Source organism: Pristiophorus japonicus, chromosome 13, assembly GCF_044704955.1.
Source record: "Pristiophorus japonicus isolate sPriJap1 chromosome 13, sPriJap1.hap1, whole genome shotgun sequence".
Classification (NCBI taxonomy): Eukaryota; Metazoa; Chordata; class Chondrichthyes; family Pristiophoridae; genus Pristiophorus; species Pristiophorus japonicus.
This window is the reverse complement of record NC_091989.1, coordinates 162,942,686-162,965,513: the sequence shown is the minus strand read 5'-3', so window position 1 is coordinate 162,965,513 and position 22,828 is coordinate 162,942,686. Positions and strand designations below refer to the sequence as shown.

The following is a 22,828-nucleotide window of genomic DNA, read 5'->3' as shown; positions in this document are numbered from 1 at the left end:
TAAAAACAGATTATCTGATCATTAACTCAGCGCTGTTTGTGGGATCTTGCTGTTTGCAGATTGACTGCAATATTTCTCTACATTACAATAGTACCTAAACTCTTAAAAAGTACTTAATCAGCTGTAAAGTGCTTAAGGCATTCTGAGATTGTGAAAAGCGCTATATAAATGTAAATTCTTAAGTTCTTCCTACTTCACCACTGCCTTTATGGACTCAGTGAGATTGTAAGTTTGAGACAAATTATGAACAGTTTTGTGTTCTAGATGTGTGATTGCGAAAGAACTAGTTTAGGACCAGTGAAGATTCTGGAGTGGATTTGAACACCACAGGAGAAAGGATAATGTTCTAATCTAACCTGTCGCCTAGTTCCCAGTAGTGAATGCTGTTAACATGCAACAATTAATATGGCACATAGGGCCCAAATTTGGCCCTCCCGTTTTTTTCGGTGCACTCACGTGAGATGTGACAACTTCCTACGATCCAAACGGCGCCAAAAAAATGTCTCGGGATTCTGGCCCCTCTGCCAACTCACCCGGGGCTTGGCTTGGCGTGGCGAGTCCATTAGTGGGCGGAGCTAGGGCCCTTTGCCTAAAAGAGTGCCAGCAGCTGTCCGCATGCGCAGTAGAGCATTTGCGCATGCGCAGTAGCTCTTCGCATGATTGTGATGATGCGTGCCTGCAGCGTGGGACCCAACGCGTTCCACCCCTATCCCAGACCGAGTGGCCTGCTGGCCGCTGACTTCCCTCAGAGAGAAGTCCGGTCCCTCGAAGAGAAGTCAAGTCCCTTGGAGAGGTCAAGTCCCTCGGCGAGAGCAATCAGTCCACGGAGAGAGCATTCAGTCCTTGGAGAGAGCAATCAGTCCTTGGAGAGAAGTCCTGGAAGTCCTCGGAGAGAAGTCCTCAGAGAGAAGTCCTGGAAGTCGTCGGAGAGAAGTCCTGGAATTCATCGGAGAGAAGTCCTCAGAGAGAAGTCCTGGAATTCATCGGAGAGAAGTCCTCGGAGAGTCCTCGAAAGAGTCAGCCTGCTGACTTCCCGGGCCGAGTTAGGAAGATAGGACTTGTTTAATTTTTTATTTATTATTGATGGTTTTTATGCTTCTTGAATGTTGTTGTGAAGGTGTTTAGTGCTTTGCAAGGTCCTCTCCGCTTCCCTTCCCTCTCCCCGCACCCCCCCATCTCTGGCTACCTGCGCTGATTTCTTAACTCTCCGCAAGGGTTTTCTGTGCGGCCACAAGTGGCCACATACGCTGGCCTAAGTTAATTTGGAGCAACTATTCGCTGTCCAAACTGGCTTAAATGGCCAAAACAGGCATAGGTGGCTGGTAACGCCACATTTTGAAAGAAAAATTAAACTAAAAAAAATCCTAACTAACTCACTTACACTGGCACAAATTAAATGTGCAGAATGGGGATTTTTAAGATACTCCAGAAAAATCAAGTTGCTCCAAAAAAAACGGGGCAAATTTGGGCCATAGAGAGTAGGAATCAAAAAGCCTACACTAGGTCAATGAATGCTTTTTAATATACTTTATTTAGGCACATTGATGCAATACAACAAAACAGACTTGCAGAGGACCCAGTTTACTTTGAATATTAACTGGTAACATGTCACGTTACATTTATTTTTATCGATATTCTTAAACTCACAATCTACTAAATTATTCAGTATCAAAGAAATTACACATTGTAGAATGTTACCTACTCGGTAGCAATCCAAGAGTTTGATTCGGTTAACTTCCTGACTGACAGGAATCCTTCTTGTATTTGATCCCCAAGAAGCTGCAGAATTTTGTCAACATTAGCTCAACTATTTCTTCTTCTTCGGAAGCCTGAAAGGAAAAAAGCAATAAATGTTCCTTATTATATTCAAACATTTTCATAAAAATACTATTTTCAAAAATCAACTTCACCAGAGAGTTTTAATTCATTCAGGCTAGATTTTCACAATATTACAAAATCAAATATTTAGCGCTTTGTAGCTCAGCTGTCAACTTTTCTGAGAGTCAGTGTTGTTGTTGTCAAAAGGCCGAACCTGCCTTGTTTAAGCTCTTAAATAAATTGTCCATTTACAGTAATCAAACGGAACAGAAAGTTTGATTTAAAAGTTCAAACCCACTACAGAATCTCTGTTGTATCCTAACCTAATTTCGAGTGTGCTACTGAATGGTAAGAATGAAGCTGCCACACAATAAATAGAAGTAGCGTAGTTGCCACTGCTGTCTGAAGTCAGGTCTTGTGAGCGCAGTGCGAGCCAGAGCTAAAGTCAGCAGCAAGGAGAATGCTTGCAGATCAGCATTTAACAGGCGACTGGTGCTTTTGATGAGACAAACCAATTGTAGGCAATGCAGCTCTGCCAGTGCCAAGTCAGGAGAGTGGAATTAAAAACTGACATGAAAAGCAGGATGACACAAGAAATCAGCCATGGCATATCACCAGCCGTGGCCCTGACGATACTTCAGATGGAAATGCTACCTCCATATATTGCTGCTTTTTAATGCCACGTGTTATTCATGTTGCTGCCACCAAGCTCATACAGAGAAGGAAGGGAAGAAATCCCATGACTGCTCTTTTTTCCTCTTCTTTCCTTCCCACCTTTTGCCAAAAATATCCACTTCTCTTGGTACATGTTAATATAACACTCAGTAAAATGCCAGGGTAACAACCTGTTCAATGCACTGAACCACGGTGTAAATTGAACTCTTCGCTTGTAAAGCATTCAAACAATTCAGCCACACAGACCCAATAGTACTTCACACAAAAACATTTGTTTTCTTCCTGCTTAACATGGCCAATGAGCCCTAGCTAACCCACCCATAAAGCCCCTGTGATACCCCACTTCCTGCAGTCTACTTCCATTGTGCACTCTGCATTTATCTTCAGTTATACTTTATTTTTTCTCACCAGAGAGTAGTGAGCCTCTGGAATACGTTGCATGCTGGGTGCTGACTCTCTGCATGCCAAACAGAGGGAGCTGGACTGGTTTGCGACTTGGGCAGAGATCACATCATATGGAATAAAAGTGTCTTCATAAATATCACTTGGTCCAAGTGTTCTGTCATGAAGCCCTAGCCAGAATGAGGTATGGACTAGGCTTGATGGACCAGCTGTTCTTTCCTTGCCCGTCAATTTCTTACATTTGTATATTTCTTATGCCGCTGAGTTCACCTGTTTAAATTTTACATAACTATTTGGAAAAGTCTGTTCTCAGTGCTACTCCCGCATGGATAGATAAATCCCAAATCCTTTCCAAATCAACAATCTTGTCAAGTTTGAAAAGCTGAGGCCAGCAACTAAATTTAAATAGATGGACCTCATAGCCAAATTCAAACTGGTGAATCCAATGGCATAAAAACCCTGAAATTCAGGTTGTGGTGTGACGATTTAGATTGGTGTATATTGTATATCCGTAACTAAGTTGGAGATCAGGCTCATCCATGGCTGAATGGCTTACCAACAATCACTGACTCCATTCACACATGCAGAATGGCCACTTGTGTGAAGTACAGAGAGCTGCCTTCCTGTTGCCCATGGAGAGCTGAGTCAATGCCTTCAGGAAAGGAGAGGGAAAATGGGAAAAACAAATCCTGACTCAAGCACACACAGCCCACAGTGATTCAGTTAAAAAAAAAGCATACTGTAAATAAAAGTAATTGAAGTTATTAAAATGCTGCCAAATCTTCATGTAATTGACAAGTAATATAGAGATGAATAAAATAAGCTTCAAAAGAATTATAACGCGAACCTTGTAATTCTTCTGCTCCTCACTAAATGCCACGAGTATAACAGAAATGAAGAGGTTCAGGACGACAAATGTCATAAAGATGATGCATGAGCCAATCAGAAATGAACCCAGAATCGGGTTATAGTCCAATACCTGGTCAAGTAAAGAAGAAAAATATGTTCAAATCTAAACTGTGCTATTTTGTAAATAGATTAATCTCTTTTATGTTAAAACTATTTGTGAAAATGGTCAAAATTAAAGATCTTCTGATCAACACTGATTGTGTGTGAGGCTCCATTTTGGTGACAAAGGGCCTCACAAAACATACCCTTGTATCCAGACATTAAAAAATGTGTCTGTCGATTCTTATATCGCTGCAGCCTAGAAATAAATGTTGATGATATTAATGGATGATTATTTGATATGATGGTATAACATTCCTCCGTCCACTACTTCAACACAGAGGTACAAAATAAGTTGACCACCTCTGTTAAAATAACGGACATACCAATACATTAAACATTTGTCCGCTAATATCGACAACAGTGATTTCTTGGTTAGTGTGATGAAAGAAGAGTTAAATCGCAGTTTAACCGCTAAGGTTATTTAAATAGAACTTTCTACTCTGATGTAGAGGTGAACCCAGATCCACACTAATGTGAAAGGACTTTGTGTTGAAGTGAGTGTAGCCATAGCTAGTATACAAGGGTGCTTATTACCCAAGTGTAATATAGTGGTAGTTAAATTGATTTTTCAAACAAATTATCTGAAGAATATCATTGACATTGTAAAGGTGTGATTTGGAAGATGCAGCTTTACTGTTACTTTTGTTTTACAATTTTCACTTCATAGCAATAAAATTCTGATAGTATAACTCATGGGTCAGGTCATGATCTGAACCTGCATTGCAGTACGATGACATCCTTTTGAGGAAGCCATTCTGGATGATTTCAATTCTGCATTACATAAGGTATGCTCTTAAATCATACTTGAAAATGCCAGGCAGTGTGACGTTGAGCCAGATTTTAAAAGTTTTCAGCAGGTTTGTTGGCACTTCTTAAACTGAAGCAAAACATTTTTTTTTACTCTTTTGAGAGTTTGGATGCTCCCAATTAACTCTCAAAACATTCAAAGGGCAGCAGGTGCATGGGAACACCATCACCCGCAAGTTCTCCAAGTTACACACCCTCCTTGGAAATATATCACTGTTCCTTCATCGTCGCTGGGTCAAAATCCTGGAACTCCCTCCCTAGCAGCACTGTGGGAATACCTTCACCACAAGGGCTGCAGCGGTTCAAGAAGGCGGCTCACCACCACCTTCTCAAGGGCAGTTAGGGATGGGCAGTAAATGCTGGCCTTGCCAGTGACACGCACATCCTTGAATGAATAAAAAAAACATTGGCTGCTTTAGTTTTCTTTGAAACCTGGGGTGTTGCTGCATGTGTACAGACCTGTGTATGCAACATTTCTATTATGTGTATGTACCTGTGCCTGGGCCATGGTTTCAGAGGAAATCAGATTATTATCCCTGTCAAATATAATCTACCAACATGAATGACAACAGCATTAAACTGTGAATCCTTCTGAAACAGATTTAAATGCATCAGCTATAGATTAGATAAGAATCAAGCTCCTGTTCTGAATAGAAAGTTATTTTTGCAATACATTTTTGCTTTCTTTACCTCTTCGTAGTTGAAGATCCCCAATTGAAGACTGATCATTGTTTCTGCAGCATCAAATATGGTTTTATAAGAGGACATACTCCAGCCAAACATTAGATTTGTCTGTAGAACAGAGATACAGTTGCATTAATAATGGCCCCGAATTTGCGGTCGGAGGCTTCCCGTGGGGAAATGCCTCCGATCTGAAAAAATAAAATGCCTGTGTACCTGGTGCAGAGATTCACAGTCCTGGACCTCTCTGGGTACCCGCGGGTAGAGGCCCAGGTTCGCAGGTGTCCCTGAGATCATGTGGGCCGACACAACGAATGAAAGAAGGGGATCTTCATTCATGCTTATGGGGATTCCGTATGTATGGAAACACCATACGCATGAATGGGAATACCCCCAAAATACATCTACACTGCAAATAAATAAAATAAAAACCATTACATATTTTAAATGAATTAAAATAGCATTTAATTAAATATTTAAAACAAAAATGTAATTTTTTGAAAAATATACATGTTTTAACAGGGCTAATTTGCACTGGGTTTTTAATGTTTAAGTGATTGCTAAAATTTTATTTTTATGTTTTTTTAAACTTTCGTGCTGGTAAAAGCCGGCCTTACGTCTGCTTTTACCAGGCGTAAGAATTTCACGGGCATTCACTGAGTGGACGTTGTGCAAATAATCCAATTCTCCGCCCGCGGATGTCCTTTTCCCGGGAAAATTCTTGACAGATCGCAAGTTCTGAGTTTTCGCGCACAAAAATCCGGATCTTGAGCGGCCCTTACAGGTGCATATGCACCTTGTACCCGCCTGTAGGGACCACTAATTACAGCCCAATGAGTTTCTAATTACTGGTGTTTCAAAGTCAAAGGGGTAAAGAAAGCTAAGCCTGTTATCACATTATTTAAAGGATAATTGCAGCCAACTTGAACATACAACAGTTCAGGTTGATGGAACACAAAGACAAAAAATGATATCAAACTTGTGATGCAGCATTCTGCATCCTAGGTTTAAGCAAATAATCAGTCAAACAAGTGGATAATATTAATGGACATTTTACTATGTTGGTTTCAGAGTGTTCAACTCTTCTTGCTCTCTCTCCTCTGGGTACACTGCCTTCCTTTCCTCCCTAAATCTCTCCCTCCATATAATCTCTCCTACCCATAATCATGGCCAACCCCCCCGACCTTGCCATCTCATGTGGCCTCACTCCTCCCATCATGATCATCACTGCTAAGGCCATCTCTGATCACTTCCTTGTATCACTCTCCACCCACATCCCCATTCCTTCTCTCAACCCCACTTCTTTCTCTGTCCACCTCTGGAAAAAACTCTCCCTCAAGTCACTTACCACTGCACTTTCATATTCTGAATTATCTAGCCTTTGGCCCTGCATTCATCATGACATTTCTGCGGCTACCAATTTGCTCAATCACACACTTTCCGCCACCTTTTTTTGCCCTTGTTCCCATTAAAACCATTATTCTCTCTCATCCTAGTTGTTCCCCCAATATACCCCTCATCTCAGGTGCCTTAAGTCCAAGGGACACAGATTTGAACGTCTTTGGCAGACAACTGGTTTAACCTTCCATTGCCAGATCTTGATGGATTACAAAAAGCAATTGGGTCCTGTTCTCCCTTGCTAAAACTGCTCGCTTTTCAAACATCATCCTGGAATGCAAAGGTAACCCCCGGCTTCTCTTCTCCATCTGCTTAATCTAGCCTCACTGCCTCCTCCACCCTCACCTCGAATAACAAATGCGAGGAGCTTATGGACTTATTTGTCACAAAGGTCAAGACCAGCCATTCAGCTGCTTCTGCCTTTACCCTCCCTTCCCCTAGTCCACCAGGCCAAACTTCCTCATATGTTCCCCGCTGCCCTACCCCTGAACTCACATCTTTCTCTAGATTCTCTCCCATCTCCTGCCGTGCTCTCTCCGAGCTCATCTTGTCCATGAGATCCACCTCCTGCTTCCTTGGCCCGATTCCCACCAAACTGCTGACTACCCAACTTCCCTTCCTGACCCCCATGTTAGCTAATGTTGTTAATGGTTCCCTCTTCTCAGGTACTGTCCCCACCCTTGACCCCTCTGTCCTTGCAAACTATTGCCCCATCTCCAACCTCCTTTTATTCTCCAAAGTCCTTGAGTGTGTTATTACCTCCCAAATCCATGCCCATCTTTCCCACAATTCCATGTTTGACTTCCTCCAATCAGGTTTCTGCCCCTGCCACAGTACTGAAATGGCTCTTATCAAAGTCACAAATGACATTCGACATGACTGTGACCATGGTAAACTATCCCTCCTTATCCTTCTCAGCCTAGCTGCAGCCTTCAACACATAGAAACATAGAAAATAGGTGCAGGAGCAGACCATTCGGCCCTTCGAGCCTGCACCGCCATTCAATATGATCATGGCTGATCATTCAACCTCAGTACCCCACCCCAGCCTTCTCTCCATACCCCCTGATCCCTTTAGCCATAAGGGCCACATCTAATTCCCTTTTGAATATGTCCAACGAACTGGACTCAACAACTTTCTGTGGCAGAGAATTCCACAGGTTCACAACTCTCTGGGTAAAAAAGTTTCTCCTCATCTTGGTCTTATATGGCTTACCCGTTATCCTTAGACTGTGTCCCCTGGTTCTGGACTTCCCCAACATCGGGAACATTCTTCCTGCATCTAACCTGTCCAGTCTCGTCAGAATTTTATATGTTTCTATGAGATCCCCTTTCATTCTTCTAAATTCCAGTGAGAATAAGCCTAGTTGATCCAGTCTTTCCTCATATGTCAGTCCTGCCATCCTGGGAGTCAGTCTGGTGAACCTTCGCTGCACTCCCTCAATAGCAAGAACGTCCTTCCTCAGATTAGGAGACCAAAACTGCACACAATACTCAAGGTGTGGTCTCACCAAGGCCCTGTACAACTGCAGCAAGACCTTCCTGCTCCTATACTCAAATCCCCTAGCTATGAAGGTCAACATGCCATTTGCTTTCTTTACTGCCTGCTGTACCTGCATGCCTACTGTCAATGACTGATGTACCATGACACCCAGGTCTCGTTGCACCTCCCCTCTTACTAATCTGTCACCATTCAGATAATAATCTGCTTTCCCGTTTTTGCCACCAAAGTGGATAACCTCACATTTATCTGCATTATACTGCATTTGCCATGCATTTGCCCATTCACCTAACCTGTCCAAGTCCCCCTGCAGCCTCTTAGCGTCCTCCTCACAGCTCGCACCGCCACCCAGCTTAGTGTCATCTGCAAACTTGGAGATATTACACTCAATTCCTTCATCTAAATCATTAATGTATCTTGTAAATAGTTGGGGTCCCAGCACTGAACACAATGAGCATATCATCCTCCTCCAACGCCTTTCCTCTGTTATCCAGCTGGGTGGAACTGCCCTTGCCTGGTTCCATTCTTATCTATCGAACCATATCCATAGCCAGAGAATCCCCTGCATTGGCTTCTCTTTCCACTCCCATACCATTACCTCTGGAGTCCCCCAAGGATCTATCCTTGGCCCCCTCTATTTCTTATCTACATGCTGCCCCTCGGCAACATTATCCGAGAACACAGTATCAGGCTCCATATGGACGCTGACGACACCCAGCTCTATCTCACCACTACCTCTCTCGATCCCTCCACTGTCTCTGATTTTTCACACTGCTTGTCTGATATCCAGTATTTGGTAAGCAGAAACTTCCTTCAACTAAATATTGCGAAGACCCAAGCTATTGTCTTCAGTCCCCGCTACAAACTCTGTTCCCTGACCACCATTTCCATCCCTCTCCCTGGCAACTGTCTGAAGCTGATCGTGACCGTTCGCAACCTTGGTGTTATGTTTGACCCCTAGAGGAGCTTCCGACCACATATTGGCTCCATCACTAAGTCTGCCTACTTCCACCTCCATAACATCGCCCGACTCCGACCCTGCCTCAGCTCATGTGCTGCTAAAACCCTCATCCTTGCCTTTATTACCTCTATTCCAATGCTCTTCTGGCCAGTCTCCCATCTTCCACCCTACATAAACTTGTGCTCACCCAAAACTCTGCTGCCCATATCTTAACTCGCGCCAAGTCCCCTTCACCCATCCTCCCTGTGCTCGCTAACCTACACTGGCTCCCAGTCCAGCATGCTTCAATTTTAAAATCTTCATCCTTGTTTTTAAATCCCTCCTTGGCCTTGCCCCTCCCTACCTCTGTAACCTCCTCCAGCCCTACAAGCCTTTGAGATCTCCGTGCTCCTCTAATTCTGGCATGTTGTGCATCCGATTTTAATCGCTCCACTATTACCAGACGTGCTTTCAGCTGTCTTGGCCCGAAGCTCTGGAATTCCATCACTAAACCTCTTCTCTTTTCTACCTCTCCCTCCTCTGTCAAGATGCTCCTTAAAACCTACCTCTTTGACCAAACTTTTGGTTATGTCCTGATATCTCCTTCTATGGCTCAATGTCAACTTTTTATTGATAATGCTCCTTTTAAACGCCTTGGGATGTTTTGCTATGTTAAAGGCGCTATATAACTGCAAGTTTTTGTTGTTTTTGTATCACGTGAATTATATCAATTAATTCTATTGAAAATTAGATGGACCAATGTATGGTTGTGGACAAGATAAAGATTATAAGGATAAATAGAGAAGTAATTTGATTCAAATACTCTGGAACACAGTGTTTCCAATGCTACTGACACCAGAGAGTTGTCACCTGTCGAAATGGTTAGGGTTGAATAATGCAAATTGTAATATTAGATTGATAGCTTAGAATTTTCCTAGTTTATGCCAAAAGGATTTGGCAGAGCTTTAGCAGTTTTATTGTCTGGTAGTTCTACCTCTGGAGGCTCATTGGTGTAAATAAAATATTTAATTGTATAACCACACCATATGTACATGTATGTATAGGTTTCCAGACCGGGAGTCAATTTAAGGTCAGCATAAAGTCTACAACACAGAAACAGGCCATACAACCCAACTGATTTATGCTGGCATTAATGCTCCACATGAGCCTGCTCTCTGGCTCCCACCCCTTGTCATCTAACCCTATCAGCATATCCTTCTATTCCTTTCTCCTTCATGTGCTTATCTAGCTTTCCCTTAAATGTATCTCTACTATTTGCCTCAACTGCTCCATATGGTAGCGAGTTCCACATTCTTTGAGTAAAGAAGTTTCTCCTGAATTACCCACTGGTGCGTATTAGGATACGGGCAGCAGAGTTTTGGATGAGCTGAAGTTTATGGCGGCTAGAAGGTGGGAGGCTGTCCAAGAGCCCCCTGAAACTAGTGCCAGAAATGAAATTGGGTGCAAAGTAAAATTAAAACAGCATGGAAACGTCTTTATTCAAAGAATAATAAATGCTTGGAATAATCTAAATGACCAGAAAATCTAATCCTATAAATCTTCATACTCCACAAACATCAGTTGAACTTGGGCTGAAATTCTATGAGGTATATACTTCTAAGGAACAAGTTCAGGAAGAATGCACTGTAATTATTTGTTGTGAATGCAATAACTCAATAAACTGAATACTGTAAACTCCGAACAGGTACAAACCTGGCTCTATTTTATTAGGGCCCAACGTGATTACATTACAAGATGGCTGGCCTTTTATACCTAGGCCGCACACATGTGCGCACAGCCCAATGACCTCCGACAATGGTGCCACCTAGTGGCTAGTAAACCCAAGCATACATACATGACATTATTAAACTTCAATTAAAAACTAATGGCACTTTGGAACTACATTATATTGCTCCACCAATAGTAACTACTTACTGCAACAGAATAGGCCAGGAACATGATTAAAATGACAGTCAGAAATCCTGAGATGTCACCCCATGCCCTTCTTAAGGTAGATGTAATCATGTTGAGCTTGGGGTTAAGGCGCAGCAGATGCCAAAGTTTGATAGTTGCGAGAAGAACTAGAAAGGCAATCAGGTAACCCATGATTGCATCTGCCATAGCAGTCTCATAGAAACTTACAAACCTGTAAGAAACACAGCAAAATGGAGATGAAACATCTCCTCAATAACAATACTTAGCAGTACACATGTCCTTTAGACAAGTTTCATGATTTAAGCAACGGTTCTGGAAATAAATGTGTCATTTTAAGTTCGGACATGCGAAGTTAACAATCAGACTTTTATCGTAAACAACATATTAATTCAGTATTCTCTTGGTGGTTAGAGAGTGGTTTCATGTGTAGTCAGGATGGAAAAATTCTGCTTCATCACATTCATTACACTCTCCCTCATCCTCACCAAGAAAGGGCAGGGGAAATGAATGACTGGATGTGAGAACACTGGCGAGATAGGTAGGATATGAAGCAGTATTAGAGGGAGAGAGAATGAGGCTAAATATCATGATGAAAGAGGAACTGAAAATTGCATAGAAAAAAAAATCACAGCAAAACCCTATGGAATAGCAGTACGTACACATAGATGGAGCATAATTGCTATCTTGCAGTGTTTACATGCCTAAGTGAGTCACTCAAGATGACAAGCAGATAGCAGTGCTTTAGTGGCTTACATCTGTCACCTGAACCTTAAGATTAATTAGTAGTACTGTTATATATGGGCTCAGTTTTGGCCAGGAGTTGCTCCATTTTTTTTGGAGTAGGCTGCTTTTCCTGGCGTAACTTAAAAATCCCCAGTATTCCCAATCAATTTGTACCAGTTACGTTTTTTTTTAGTTTAGTTTTTTTTCTCAAAAGGGGGCGTTACCAGCCACCTGCGCCAGTTCTGGCCATTTAGGCAACTTTAGCCAGCTAATAGTTATTCCATTTCTACTTAGGCCAGCGTATGTGGCCACTTGAGAAAACCCTTGCGGAGAGTTAAAGAAATTGGCGCAGGTAAGGAGATCGGCGCAGGTAAGTGCAGCAGATGCCCAGACAGCAGTGGCAGGAAAGGTAAGAGAGAGGGGGAGAGAGAGATGGGGTAGGAAGAGAGAGGTGGGGGGAGGGAGAGGGGGTGGGGGGAAGCCTTTGACCGGGAGGGAGGAGACCACTAGGCCTGGGTTAGGGACGGGGGAGCGGACCGGGAGGCCACTCGGCCAGAGCTAGGGGCAGGCAGGAGAACTGATAGAAATCAACGTCAGGCAGGAGCACTAAGAGATCACATCAGGAGGCCACTCGGCAGGGTTAGGGGCGGGCAGGAGAACTGATAGAAATCACCGGCAGGCAGGAGCACTAAGAGATCACATCAGGGGGCCACTCGGCAGGGTTAGGGGGCAGGCAGTAGAACTGATAGAAATCACCGGCAGGCAGGAGAGCTCAAGAGATCGTGCCGGCAGGCAGGAGAAGTCACAGAGTGCATGCATTAGTGCTCCAATGCACCACACTCAATTATTTTACCAATGAGAATTATTTAGTTCAAAAATACTGGCAGTTCTATAAAGTTGTATAGGTTCATCACTTTGTGAATAAACATTAAATACTCCATAAGAACAGTAATAGAGAACTGACCGAACTCACCGGCAGGCAGGAGAACTCACTGGTTACCATGGCAGCCCGATCTTTTTGGCGCAGATCAAGGCTCCACCCCCCTCGGGTTAGGCCACGCCAAAATGAAGAGATCCTAAGGGGAAACTTACAACACATTTTTTTTGGCGTACTCGGCCCACAAAAAAATCGGGCGTAACTCTTCAAGTACGGCAAAAAAATGCTTTGGGGAAAATTGAGCCCATTGCTCTGTGGTATCTATTATTTTTATAATCCAAGTGTACATTTGTAGTCAGGTATTCAGTTTTTGTGTCTTTTCCTAATTCCAATTCACTCAATACCCTTAATGCATGTTAATGACCACAGGTTATTATTTTTGATATTATGCAGGTTTCCTACATTACAACAGTGACTACATTCCAAAAGTATTTAATTGGCTGTAAAGCGCTTTGAGACATCTGGTGGTCATGAAAGGCGCTATATAAATCCAAGTCTTTCTTTAAGTCTTTCTTTTATTGAGAAATAATCGACAGTTGATACTGGAAAATTGTATGTCCAGAATGTATAATGATACAGTAATTAAAAGCTTCTGCTTTTCATAAACTATAAATGATAAACTAAGGAGTACCCCATTCTGTGATTGTGATAGTATTCAATGTCCCGCTTTCCCAGAATTGTTCTCTTTATGAATATAGAAAGCGTGCTCCAACTGATCATTATAATGGCTGTCTCCAGTAAGTTCCATTTGCTTTTGAAATAATTCCATTTCTGCTCCTTCAGTAGTTTTCCCTGGGAAAGACATACAAAACAAATTGTAAGTACAAGAGAAAAAATTTACAAATACTGGAAGTCTGACGTTAAAACAGAAAATGCTGGAAATACACAGCAAGTCAGTCAGCACCTGTAAAGAGAAAACATAGGCTATGACGTTTGGGGTGCCTACCCTTCATCAGAAATGAATTATAGTTTAACTGTGTCTCCAATGAAGCTTCATATTTAGGCAGTCGAATACTCAATCTGCGACACTGTGGCCCCAATCTTATCTCGGAGGCGCATTTGGTGCTGGGTTGTGGGGGGGGGGGGGGGGGGAGGGGAAGGGGCGTGGAGCATTGGACGGGAAACCCGGAATGTCCTGCAACAACTTAAAAACATTTCTGTAGGTTTCCTGCCTGACAGCCAGCCTGATTGACCCTCGTCCCGCCTCTATTAAACCAGAAATGGGCAGGTTTGGTTCCTGTTTCAGATTTTTTAACTTTTTAACCTCTCATCTGAAACAAACCCAGCCAATTTGGGGGGTTAAGATTACTCCCTATAAGCCCATATTAAGCCTAGGATAACAGCCACACAACACTACCTGCGGGATCTCCCACTGGAGCTACACACAGGACGGACAAGAAAACGGCAGGAATGGTAGCATAGTGGTTATGTTACTGGACTAATAATCCAGAGGCCTGTACTAATGATCCAGAGACATGAGTTCAAATCCCGCCATGGCAGCTGGGGAATTTAAATTCAGTGAACTATATAAAGCTGGAATAAAAAGCTAGTATCAGTAATGATGACCATTGTCGTAAAAATCCAACTGGTTCACTAATGTCCTTTAGGGAAGGGTATCTGCCGTCCTTACCCGGACTGGCCTACATGTGACTCCAGACCCACAGCAATGTGATTGACTCTTAACAGCTCTCTGAGTTGTACCAAATTGCTACAAAGATGTATCACCAAATGGACTGCAGCAGTTCAAGAAGGTAGCTCACCACCACTATCTTCTCAAGGGCAATTAGGGATGGGCAATAAATGAAGTCCCCATTCTGTGAACGAATAAAAAAAAAGACTCACTGGTCCATCTAGCCTGTCCCATGTAACTATGATGCTTAGTGCAGGCACCCCATCACCTGCCTGGAGCCATGAAACCTCATGGGACAAGCAAAAGACTTTGTGGAAATGCTGGCTAATTAAAGAAAAGATTTGAAAATTCCTCTCCAACCCCTTTAAGCGATTGAAATTAGCCCCAGAGATCGCATAGGCTCTAATTTATATTACATGTACCTGCCTCTTGTCCTCCAACTCCTTCAAGTTACTCCAGCAGATATGGGGGTGGGCAGGAAATCAGTAGTGGAGCAATTCCACCAGCCCCCATCACTTCCAAGATTTTTTGGGAGTGACACGGGATGTGCGCGTGCATTCAGATTAGACGCAAGTGGTGTGAATACATCGTGTGACATCAAAAATCTAGGCTGACATTCCAGTGCAGTACTGAGGGAATCAGAGGTGCCATCGGTCAGATGAGATAATAACCTACGGCCCTGTCTGCTTTCTCAGGTGGATGTAAAAGATCCCATGCCACTATTTCGAAGAAGAGCAGGGGATTTCTCCCTGGTGTCCTAGCCGATATTTATCCCTCAATCAATATCACTGGAGCAGATTATCTGCTCATTATCACATTGCTGTTTGTGGGAGCTTGCTGTGTGCAAATTTGCTGCCTATATTACAACAGTAACTACACTGCAAAAAGTACTTCATTGGCTGTATAGCGCTTTGCTATGTCTTGAGGTCGTGAAAGGCGCTATATAAATGCAAGTCTTTTTTTTAATTTGCATTCCAGCAACCACAGCCACTGATCACTGCAAAGCATTCTTAGCATCCAGGATTGCTAATGGCAGCGGGGATAGGGTGGGGGTGGGGGCAGTGTGTTCCTGATGTCCAGGCTTCCATTGGGTTGGAGGATGTTATCTATTGCATAGGCTACGGCAGTATTTTTACAGAATTTTAAAAAAAAACCTATGGGGACTGGAGGCCACTGCTATGCAACACTGGAGCAGGTGTCTGAGGCATGGCGTTTCCATTTTCAATCCTCCCCAGTAGAGGTGGGAATCCTACCAGAATACTGCTGACAATGAGTTAAGTAACCTTACACTGGAAAATCAGTGATGTCACAAGTAAAACAATGGAACAGGATGATCTCCTGCTCCGCTGGAGTGGAAAATCGTAGCCCACTAGTTCTGTTTTACTTCACAGCATTTCACAAAGACAGTGCCAGTTACTTAGAGTAGTCACAGCTGTAGTAATGGCTGCTCTTGCACCAGTTATGTGCAGAAGCTGGGGTTGTTCTCCTTAGAGCAGAGAAGGTTCAGAGGAGATTTGATAGAGGTGTTCAGAATCATGACTTGTTTTGATAGAGTAATTAAAGAGAACTGTTTCCAGTGGCAGAAGGATTGGTAACTGGAGGAGACAGGTTTAAAGTGATTGGCAAAAGAACCAGACGGGACATGAGGAAACATTTTTTTTTACACAGTGAGTTGTTGAAGGGGTGATGGAAAGCAGATTCAATAGTAACATTCCAAAGATAATTGGATATACACTTGAAGAGAAGAAATTTACAGGGCTATGGGGAAATAACAGGGGAGTGGGATTAATTAGATAGCACTACCAACGAGCCATCACAGGCATGCTGGGCTCAAAGACCTCCTTCTGTGCTGTATCATTCTATGATTCTATGTGCTGTCATTGCTGCCACTCCAGTATAATAATGTCAGTGTAAAACCATGACAGGTATATATTTCAATGAGAATGTCAATTTTAATGAGTGCCACTTAATTTTTGCCTCAGCCCACTGAACATTATGTTATTGTGACACGACAAATCTTCATTAATGTTTGTGTTAGTGACAGAATGCACAGTGAGAACAAAATCTCTCCTTATTACATGATTACATTTTATGAGAACAGTGTCTCTCAATCCTGGTCATTCATCACCGATTGTACGGTGTCTGGCAATGTTTACGTTCCCGCAGACTTACCTGAATCACCATGTAATAGAAGAGGAAGAGGAAATACACCACTTCAGCTGCAACAACAAAAATGTGCAGCCCATCCGTGTACTGATAGAGACGGATACTCTGAAGATCAGTGTGTGTAAAGAAGGCCCCTGCGAAACATAACAGAAATCAGTGCGTTGTTTGATAGGACACACAAATTTTAATGGAACGCAAGGGGACCCAGACTCAACCCCGGATTCCTGACTCTGTTTATAGACTCGGGGCTGGAAATTCTTGTGACCCTGACACTCCACAGGCATGAACCGCCACACACTCTCGCTCAAGGCCAGAGACCCCCCCCACCCCAAAATCCAAGGAGAGAGTAATTTGCATAGCTATGGTGGGCTGCCAACAGCTGCAAGAGTACATCAGCGACAACTTCCCCAGCCCCCCGAGCAAGCCAAACCCAGACAACACATCCTTAAATCTGGCCCCTTTTTTTTCCATATTAAAAGTAGAACGCTGATTTCAACTTCAGTTAATTTCATTGGGAGATGAAACTAACCTTTGTTGAAATTGCACATGTGCATTTAATGAGAAAAAATGCGAGCTGAATGAACAACTCGCTGCAGCCCTTTGACCCCATCCCTCAGCCATGACTGCAGAACAACTTCTCCAAATAGTTGTCCAATATAAATAATTAACTTGTAACAATTGCCTCCAGCTGCTACTTCTCACATCATCATAAAGAAAACTGCAGCAATATTTCACGGTGCTTGTACCTCCCAGCTGTCAGGACTGGGATGTTACAATAATCTCTGTGCTCCACTCTCTCTCATTTATAATATCACCTGGTGCCATTCTTCACAGGCCAGAGTGAAATATAGATACATAAGAAATAGGAACAGGAGTAGGCCATACGGCCCCTCAAGCCTGCTCCGCCATTCAATAAGGTCATGGCTGATCTGACCATGGACTCAGCTCCACTTCCCCACCCGCTCCCCATAACCTCTTATTCCCTTATCGTTTAAGAAACTGTCTATTTCTGTCTTAAATTTATTCAATGTCCCAGCTTCCATAACTCTCTGAGGCAACGAATTCCACAGATTTACAACCCTCTGAGAGAAACATAGAAAAATAGAAATTAGGTGTAGGAGCAGGCCATTCGGCCCTTCGAGCCTGCACCGCCATTCAATAAGAACATGGCTGATCATTCAACCTCAGTACCCCTTTCCTGCTTTCTCTCCATACCCCTTGATCCCTTTGGCCGTAAGGGCCATATCTAACTCCCTTTTGAATGTATCTAATGAACTGGCCTCAATAACTTTCTACGGTAGAGAATTAACCACTCTCTGAGTGAAGAAGTTACTCCTCATCTCGGTCCTAAATGGCTTACCCCTTATTCTTAGACTGTGACCGCTGGTTCAGGAACTCCCCAGCAACGGAAACATTCTTCCTGCCTCTAACCTGTCCAATCCCGTCAGAATTTTATATTTTTCTATGAGATTCCCTCTCGTTCTTCTAAACTCCAGTGGATGCAAGCCCAGTTGATCCAGTCCCTCCTCATATGTCAGTGACTGGATCAACTGGGCTTGTAGAGAAGAAATTTTTCCTCATCTCAGTTTTAAATGGGTGGCCCCTTATTCTAAGACCATGCCCTCTAGTTCTAGTCTCCCCCATCAGTGGAAACATCCTCTCTGCATCCACCTTGTCAAGCACCCTCATAATCTTATACGTTTCGATAAGATCACCTCTGATTCTTCTGAATTCCAATGAGTAGAGGCCCAACCCACTCAACCTTTCCTCATAAGTCAATCCCCTCATCCCCAATTCAATCTAGTGAACTTTCTCTGAACTGCCTCCAAAGCTAGTATATCCTTTCATAAATATGGAAACCAAAACTGCACGCAGTATTCCAGGTGTGTCCTCACCAATACCTCTCCCAATGTTCAGGCACAGACATCAAGGTTTTATCTGAATATATAACCTTGCAAAAAATTGTCAGCCTGTTGATTTTCTGGCCCCCTGAGTCTTGTAAACTATTTTTAACTACATTAGTATAGTGTTTTGAGGAAGTGCAGGCATTTTATTGTTTTAATGATCTCTGCAATCCCATGAAGCATGAAATGTGTCATGATGCTGACAGTAGGTCTGGGGACTCAGCTGGATCAGCACATTTTAGTGGGCCATGAGCGGAAGCATCCGATCCATTCGATTATATAAAAATGTCAGACAGGGAAAGACCAGCTTGTCCATCCAGCCTGCCCCATAAAGTTGTGATGCCTTATTCATCACAGTTCAGACACTCTCTACCCATCAGGAGATGTGTAATCTCCTGGCTGAGGCAAAAAAAACAGATTTTTAAAATCCCATTAAAACTCTATAGATGATCAAAACTAGTTCAGGAGTCCATGGTTGTATTACCTGGTCCCCAGCTTTTGTATGACATGATCTCTGCCTCAATCTGGATCCGATCTCGCTCTCTTTCGAAGATACTCAGTGAATCAGCACCCACCGCAGGAAATGGCAACTTATTCCATAGGTATACTTTTCACTGGGAAACTAGAAGTGTTTAACATCTAACCTAGTTCTACCCTTGTGTAACTTATAAAGGTGATCTAGGTTTTCCCCAACCTATCTAATTGAAATAATTTGTCAATGTAAACACAATCTAGGCCCTTCATTGTCTTATAAACCTCAATTAAATTGGTCCTGAGTCTTCACTTCTCTAAAGTATACAGACCTAGCTTTTTAAGCTCTTTGGGTGGCTAAGATGTTTTAAACTGGGAATCAATTTTATAGCTGTACTCTGAATTTTTTCCAATGCCTCAATATCACCCACCATGTGAGGGCATCAAAACTGGACACAGTATTCTAAATGAGCCTAACCAAGGTCTAGTACAGGAACAAAATGTTATGTTTAATTTTATATTGAATAATCCTGTGAATGCAGCCCAGTACCCAATTTACTTTTATTATAGCTCACACCATTGGTCATGAACCTGTAAGAATTATGAACAATGACACCAAGATCTTTTTCTCGCTTCAAGCTTCAGATCTGTTCCGTGTAAGGTGTGTGTATATTTGGGGTTGGTCCCACTCCCATGCATCACGCTGCATTTGTCCATGTTAAATACCATTTGCCAAGCACACGCCGATTCTCCCAAAACATAGAGCTGCTCATAGTAATTTATTCTCTACCACCGTCCTAACACTTGCACAAATTGTCGATCATTCTCGCAATACCTACATCACCCCATTAATAAAGGCCGTAACACTGTGGGATACACTTATATCTCCTAGGTGTCAGGAGTGGGATGTTAAAACATTTTCCGTGCACCACTCTCTGATGGCAGACCTCTGGGCCCACAAACAAATTGGATCTATGCTGCTGTTGAAAGACTGTAGGTTGGGCTGTTGATACTAGTGAGTGCTGTCGGTAACAGGGAGATACAAACATCCTTAATTACTGGTACCGTAACTCAGGGGACAAAACTAGAAGATGCAGCTAGAGACAACTGTAAATTTATGACCTATTTATATTGTAGAACCACTTGGAAAAAGTTCTGCAATAATGCTCGATAGTCCAGCTGCTGTGTGCTTTTGTTGCTGATGACTGTCCAATAAGGCAAAAGTGTCTTAATAGTGTCAGGTATCAATTCGTACCTACAGCATTGCTTTCCAATATTAGCGTGGCAATGCAGAAAAGATTCACATTTGCATTATAAACTGTGAATTCCACAAAGATGGCTCTCGTGTAGGTGTCCAGCCAAGTATTGTCAAATATATATTGGAGAACTCTGTGGAATAAAGAAAAAAATATATATACATCACTGAATATATCATGACTATGTAATGAAACAGCACTGGTTACATGTCCCACCTGTAAAGTCCTGTCTCCTCAGTACAGATTCACACAAGGCATGTAGTGAAGTCAAGGTCACTCTGGACCTGCACCTTTATTTCACAGCTCTGGAATGCTGTACTTGCCTGAGACCTGTACTTATATACCTGTCTCTTGCAAGTGCACCCCTGGTGGTAAGGTATGCTGGTGGTTACAGGTCATCTCTTATTACAGTCATGTATAGCATGTTAGGATACAGTTATATATAATAATGAAAGATACATGACATCATCCTCCCCCAAGGACTTATTGTCGTTATAGGTTCAGTCTCTCAGGTGGTCTACGGTCTCGCATGGAGCATCTTTGTTGTGGTTCAGTTGTTTGCCTTGGTGTCTGTTTTTCTTTGGGTGTGGTTGCTGGTATCTCGCCTGGGATGTCTGTTTCGATTGGTGTGATTGTTGTTGACTCACCTGGGCTGTTTGTTGGGATTGCCCTTTCCTCAGGTTGTTCCCTTTGTCTGTCCACCAGGTGTGGTGCGAGTTCCACGTTGTAGTCTGCCTCTGGTTCCGCAGTGTTGTTGGTAAATCTGCTTTTGACTTGGTCTACATGCCTCCGGCAGGTTTTGCCATTGTCCATTTGTACTACCAGTAGCCTGTTTCCTTCCTTGCCCGTTACTGTCCCTGCAAGCCATTTGCGACCCCTGCCATAGTTTAGTACAAACACTTTGTCCCCTATCTCATTCCATCTCCCCCTCGAATTTCTGTCATGGTACTTAGTCAGCTTACGGCGCTTTGCCTCAATGATTTCGTGCATGTCTGGGAGGATTAATGAGAGCCTTGTTTTTAAAGTCCTTTTCATCAACAGTTGCACGGGGGAGGGATCCCAGTCAGTGAGTGCGGACGAGATCTGTATGCCAGCAGCAGTTGCGACAGGCGACCCTGCAGCGTGGGACCTTGGATTTTAAGCATGCCTTGTTTAATGATTTGCACTGCTCTCTCCACCTGGCCGTTGGAGGTCGGCTTGAACGGTGCCGTCTTGACGTGATTTATGCTGTGGTCAATTATAAAGTCTTGGAATTCTGCGCTGGTGAAGCACGGACCATTGTCACTGACCAATATGTCAGGGATTCCGTGCGTTGCAAACATGGTTGCGAGGCTCTCCACAGTGGTGGAGGTTGTGCTCGAGTTTAAAATGGTGCATTCGATCCACTTTGAAAATGCATCTACAACTACGAGGAACATTTTGCCCATGAATGAACCCGCATAGTCTACGTGCACCCACGACCACGGTTTGGTAGGCCAGGGCCAGGGGCTCAGTGGAGCCTCCCTGGGGCCATGCTGAGTTGGGCACAAATGGTGCACCTTCGGACGCAGAGCTCCAAGTCCGCGTCAATACCAGGCCACCAGACATGGGATCTGGCTATGGCCTTCATGAGAACGATCCCTGGGTGCTCGTGGTGGAGCTCCCGGACAAATGCCTCTCTGCCTCGCAGAGGCATGACTACTCGGCTGCCCCACATCAGGCAGTCTGCTTGTAGTGATAGCTCATGCATGCGCCTGTGAAAGGGTTTTAATTTCTTGGTCAATTCTTGCGTCATATACGCAAATGTGAGGTCTAATTTTGAGAAAAGTTTACCTCCAGCCAATGTGGCAAATAAGTCCTCCACTCTGGGCAGCGGGTACTGGTCCTGTAGGGAGATTCTGGTTATGGTAGATTTGTAGGCCCCACAGATTCGTACAGATCCATCAGGCTTCATGACTGGGACGATGGGACTTGCCCAGTCGCTAAATTCCACAGGTGATATAATGCCTTCCCGCAGAAGCCTGTGTAGTTCATGTTCAATCTTTTCCCTCATCACATAGGGTACAGCTCTGGCCTTGTGATGGACCGGTCTAGCATCCTGTGTGATGTAGATTTTGACTTTGGCCTCTTTGAAAGTGCCCACACCTGGCTGAAAGAGATGTTCAAATCGCTTTATAACTGTTGAGCAGGAGGGCCGTTCCTCTAATGACATGGCATGGACATCATCCCATTTCCAGTTTAGTTTTGCCAGCCAGCTTCTCCCCAGCAGTGCTGGGGGGTCTCTGGGGTCAATCCACAGGGGAAGTCGGTTCACTGTCCCTTTGTATGTGACAGAGAGCATGGCGCTGCTGAGGACTGGTACAATTTCTTTGGTATATGTCCTTAGTTTGGTGTCGACCCTTGTGAGTTTTGGTCTGTCTCTTTTATGCAGCCACAGTTGTTCAAATTGTTGAGCGCCCATGAGAGATTGACTCGCTCCCGTATCCAGCTCCATGTTGACAGATATCCCGTTGAGTAGGACCTTCATCATTATAGGAGGCGTCCTGTTGTAAGAGCAGCGGCCATTGATCGTGTTGACCCGCTGTACATCGGTGT

General features: G+C 43.5%; 1 protein-coding gene across 1 annotated transcript in view; it reads right to left on the bottom strand.

Annotated features, from left to right (window-relative positions):
- Positions 1–1,730: 1,730 nt before the first annotated feature.
- The window catches only part of pkd1l2a (polycystic kidney disease 1 like 2a), a 215,554-nt gene continuing 194,456 nt past the window's right edge, over positions 1,731–22,828 (bottom strand). The window contains exons 39-45 of the mRNA XM_070896864.1: positions 20,254–20,387; positions 16,630–16,757; positions 13,459–13,619; positions 11,168–11,378; positions 5,404–5,505; positions 3,743–3,874; positions 1,731–1,829 (exon numbers count right to left, since the gene is read on the bottom strand). Coding sequence (XP_070752965.1) covers positions 1,731–1,829; positions 3,743–3,874; positions 5,404–5,505; positions 11,168–11,378; positions 13,459–13,619; positions 16,630–16,757; positions 20,254–20,387 — 967 coding nt within the window. The remainder of the gene's footprint in view (positions 1,830–3,742; positions 3,875–5,403; positions 5,506–11,167; positions 11,379–13,458; positions 13,620–16,629; positions 16,758–20,253; positions 20,388–22,828) is intronic.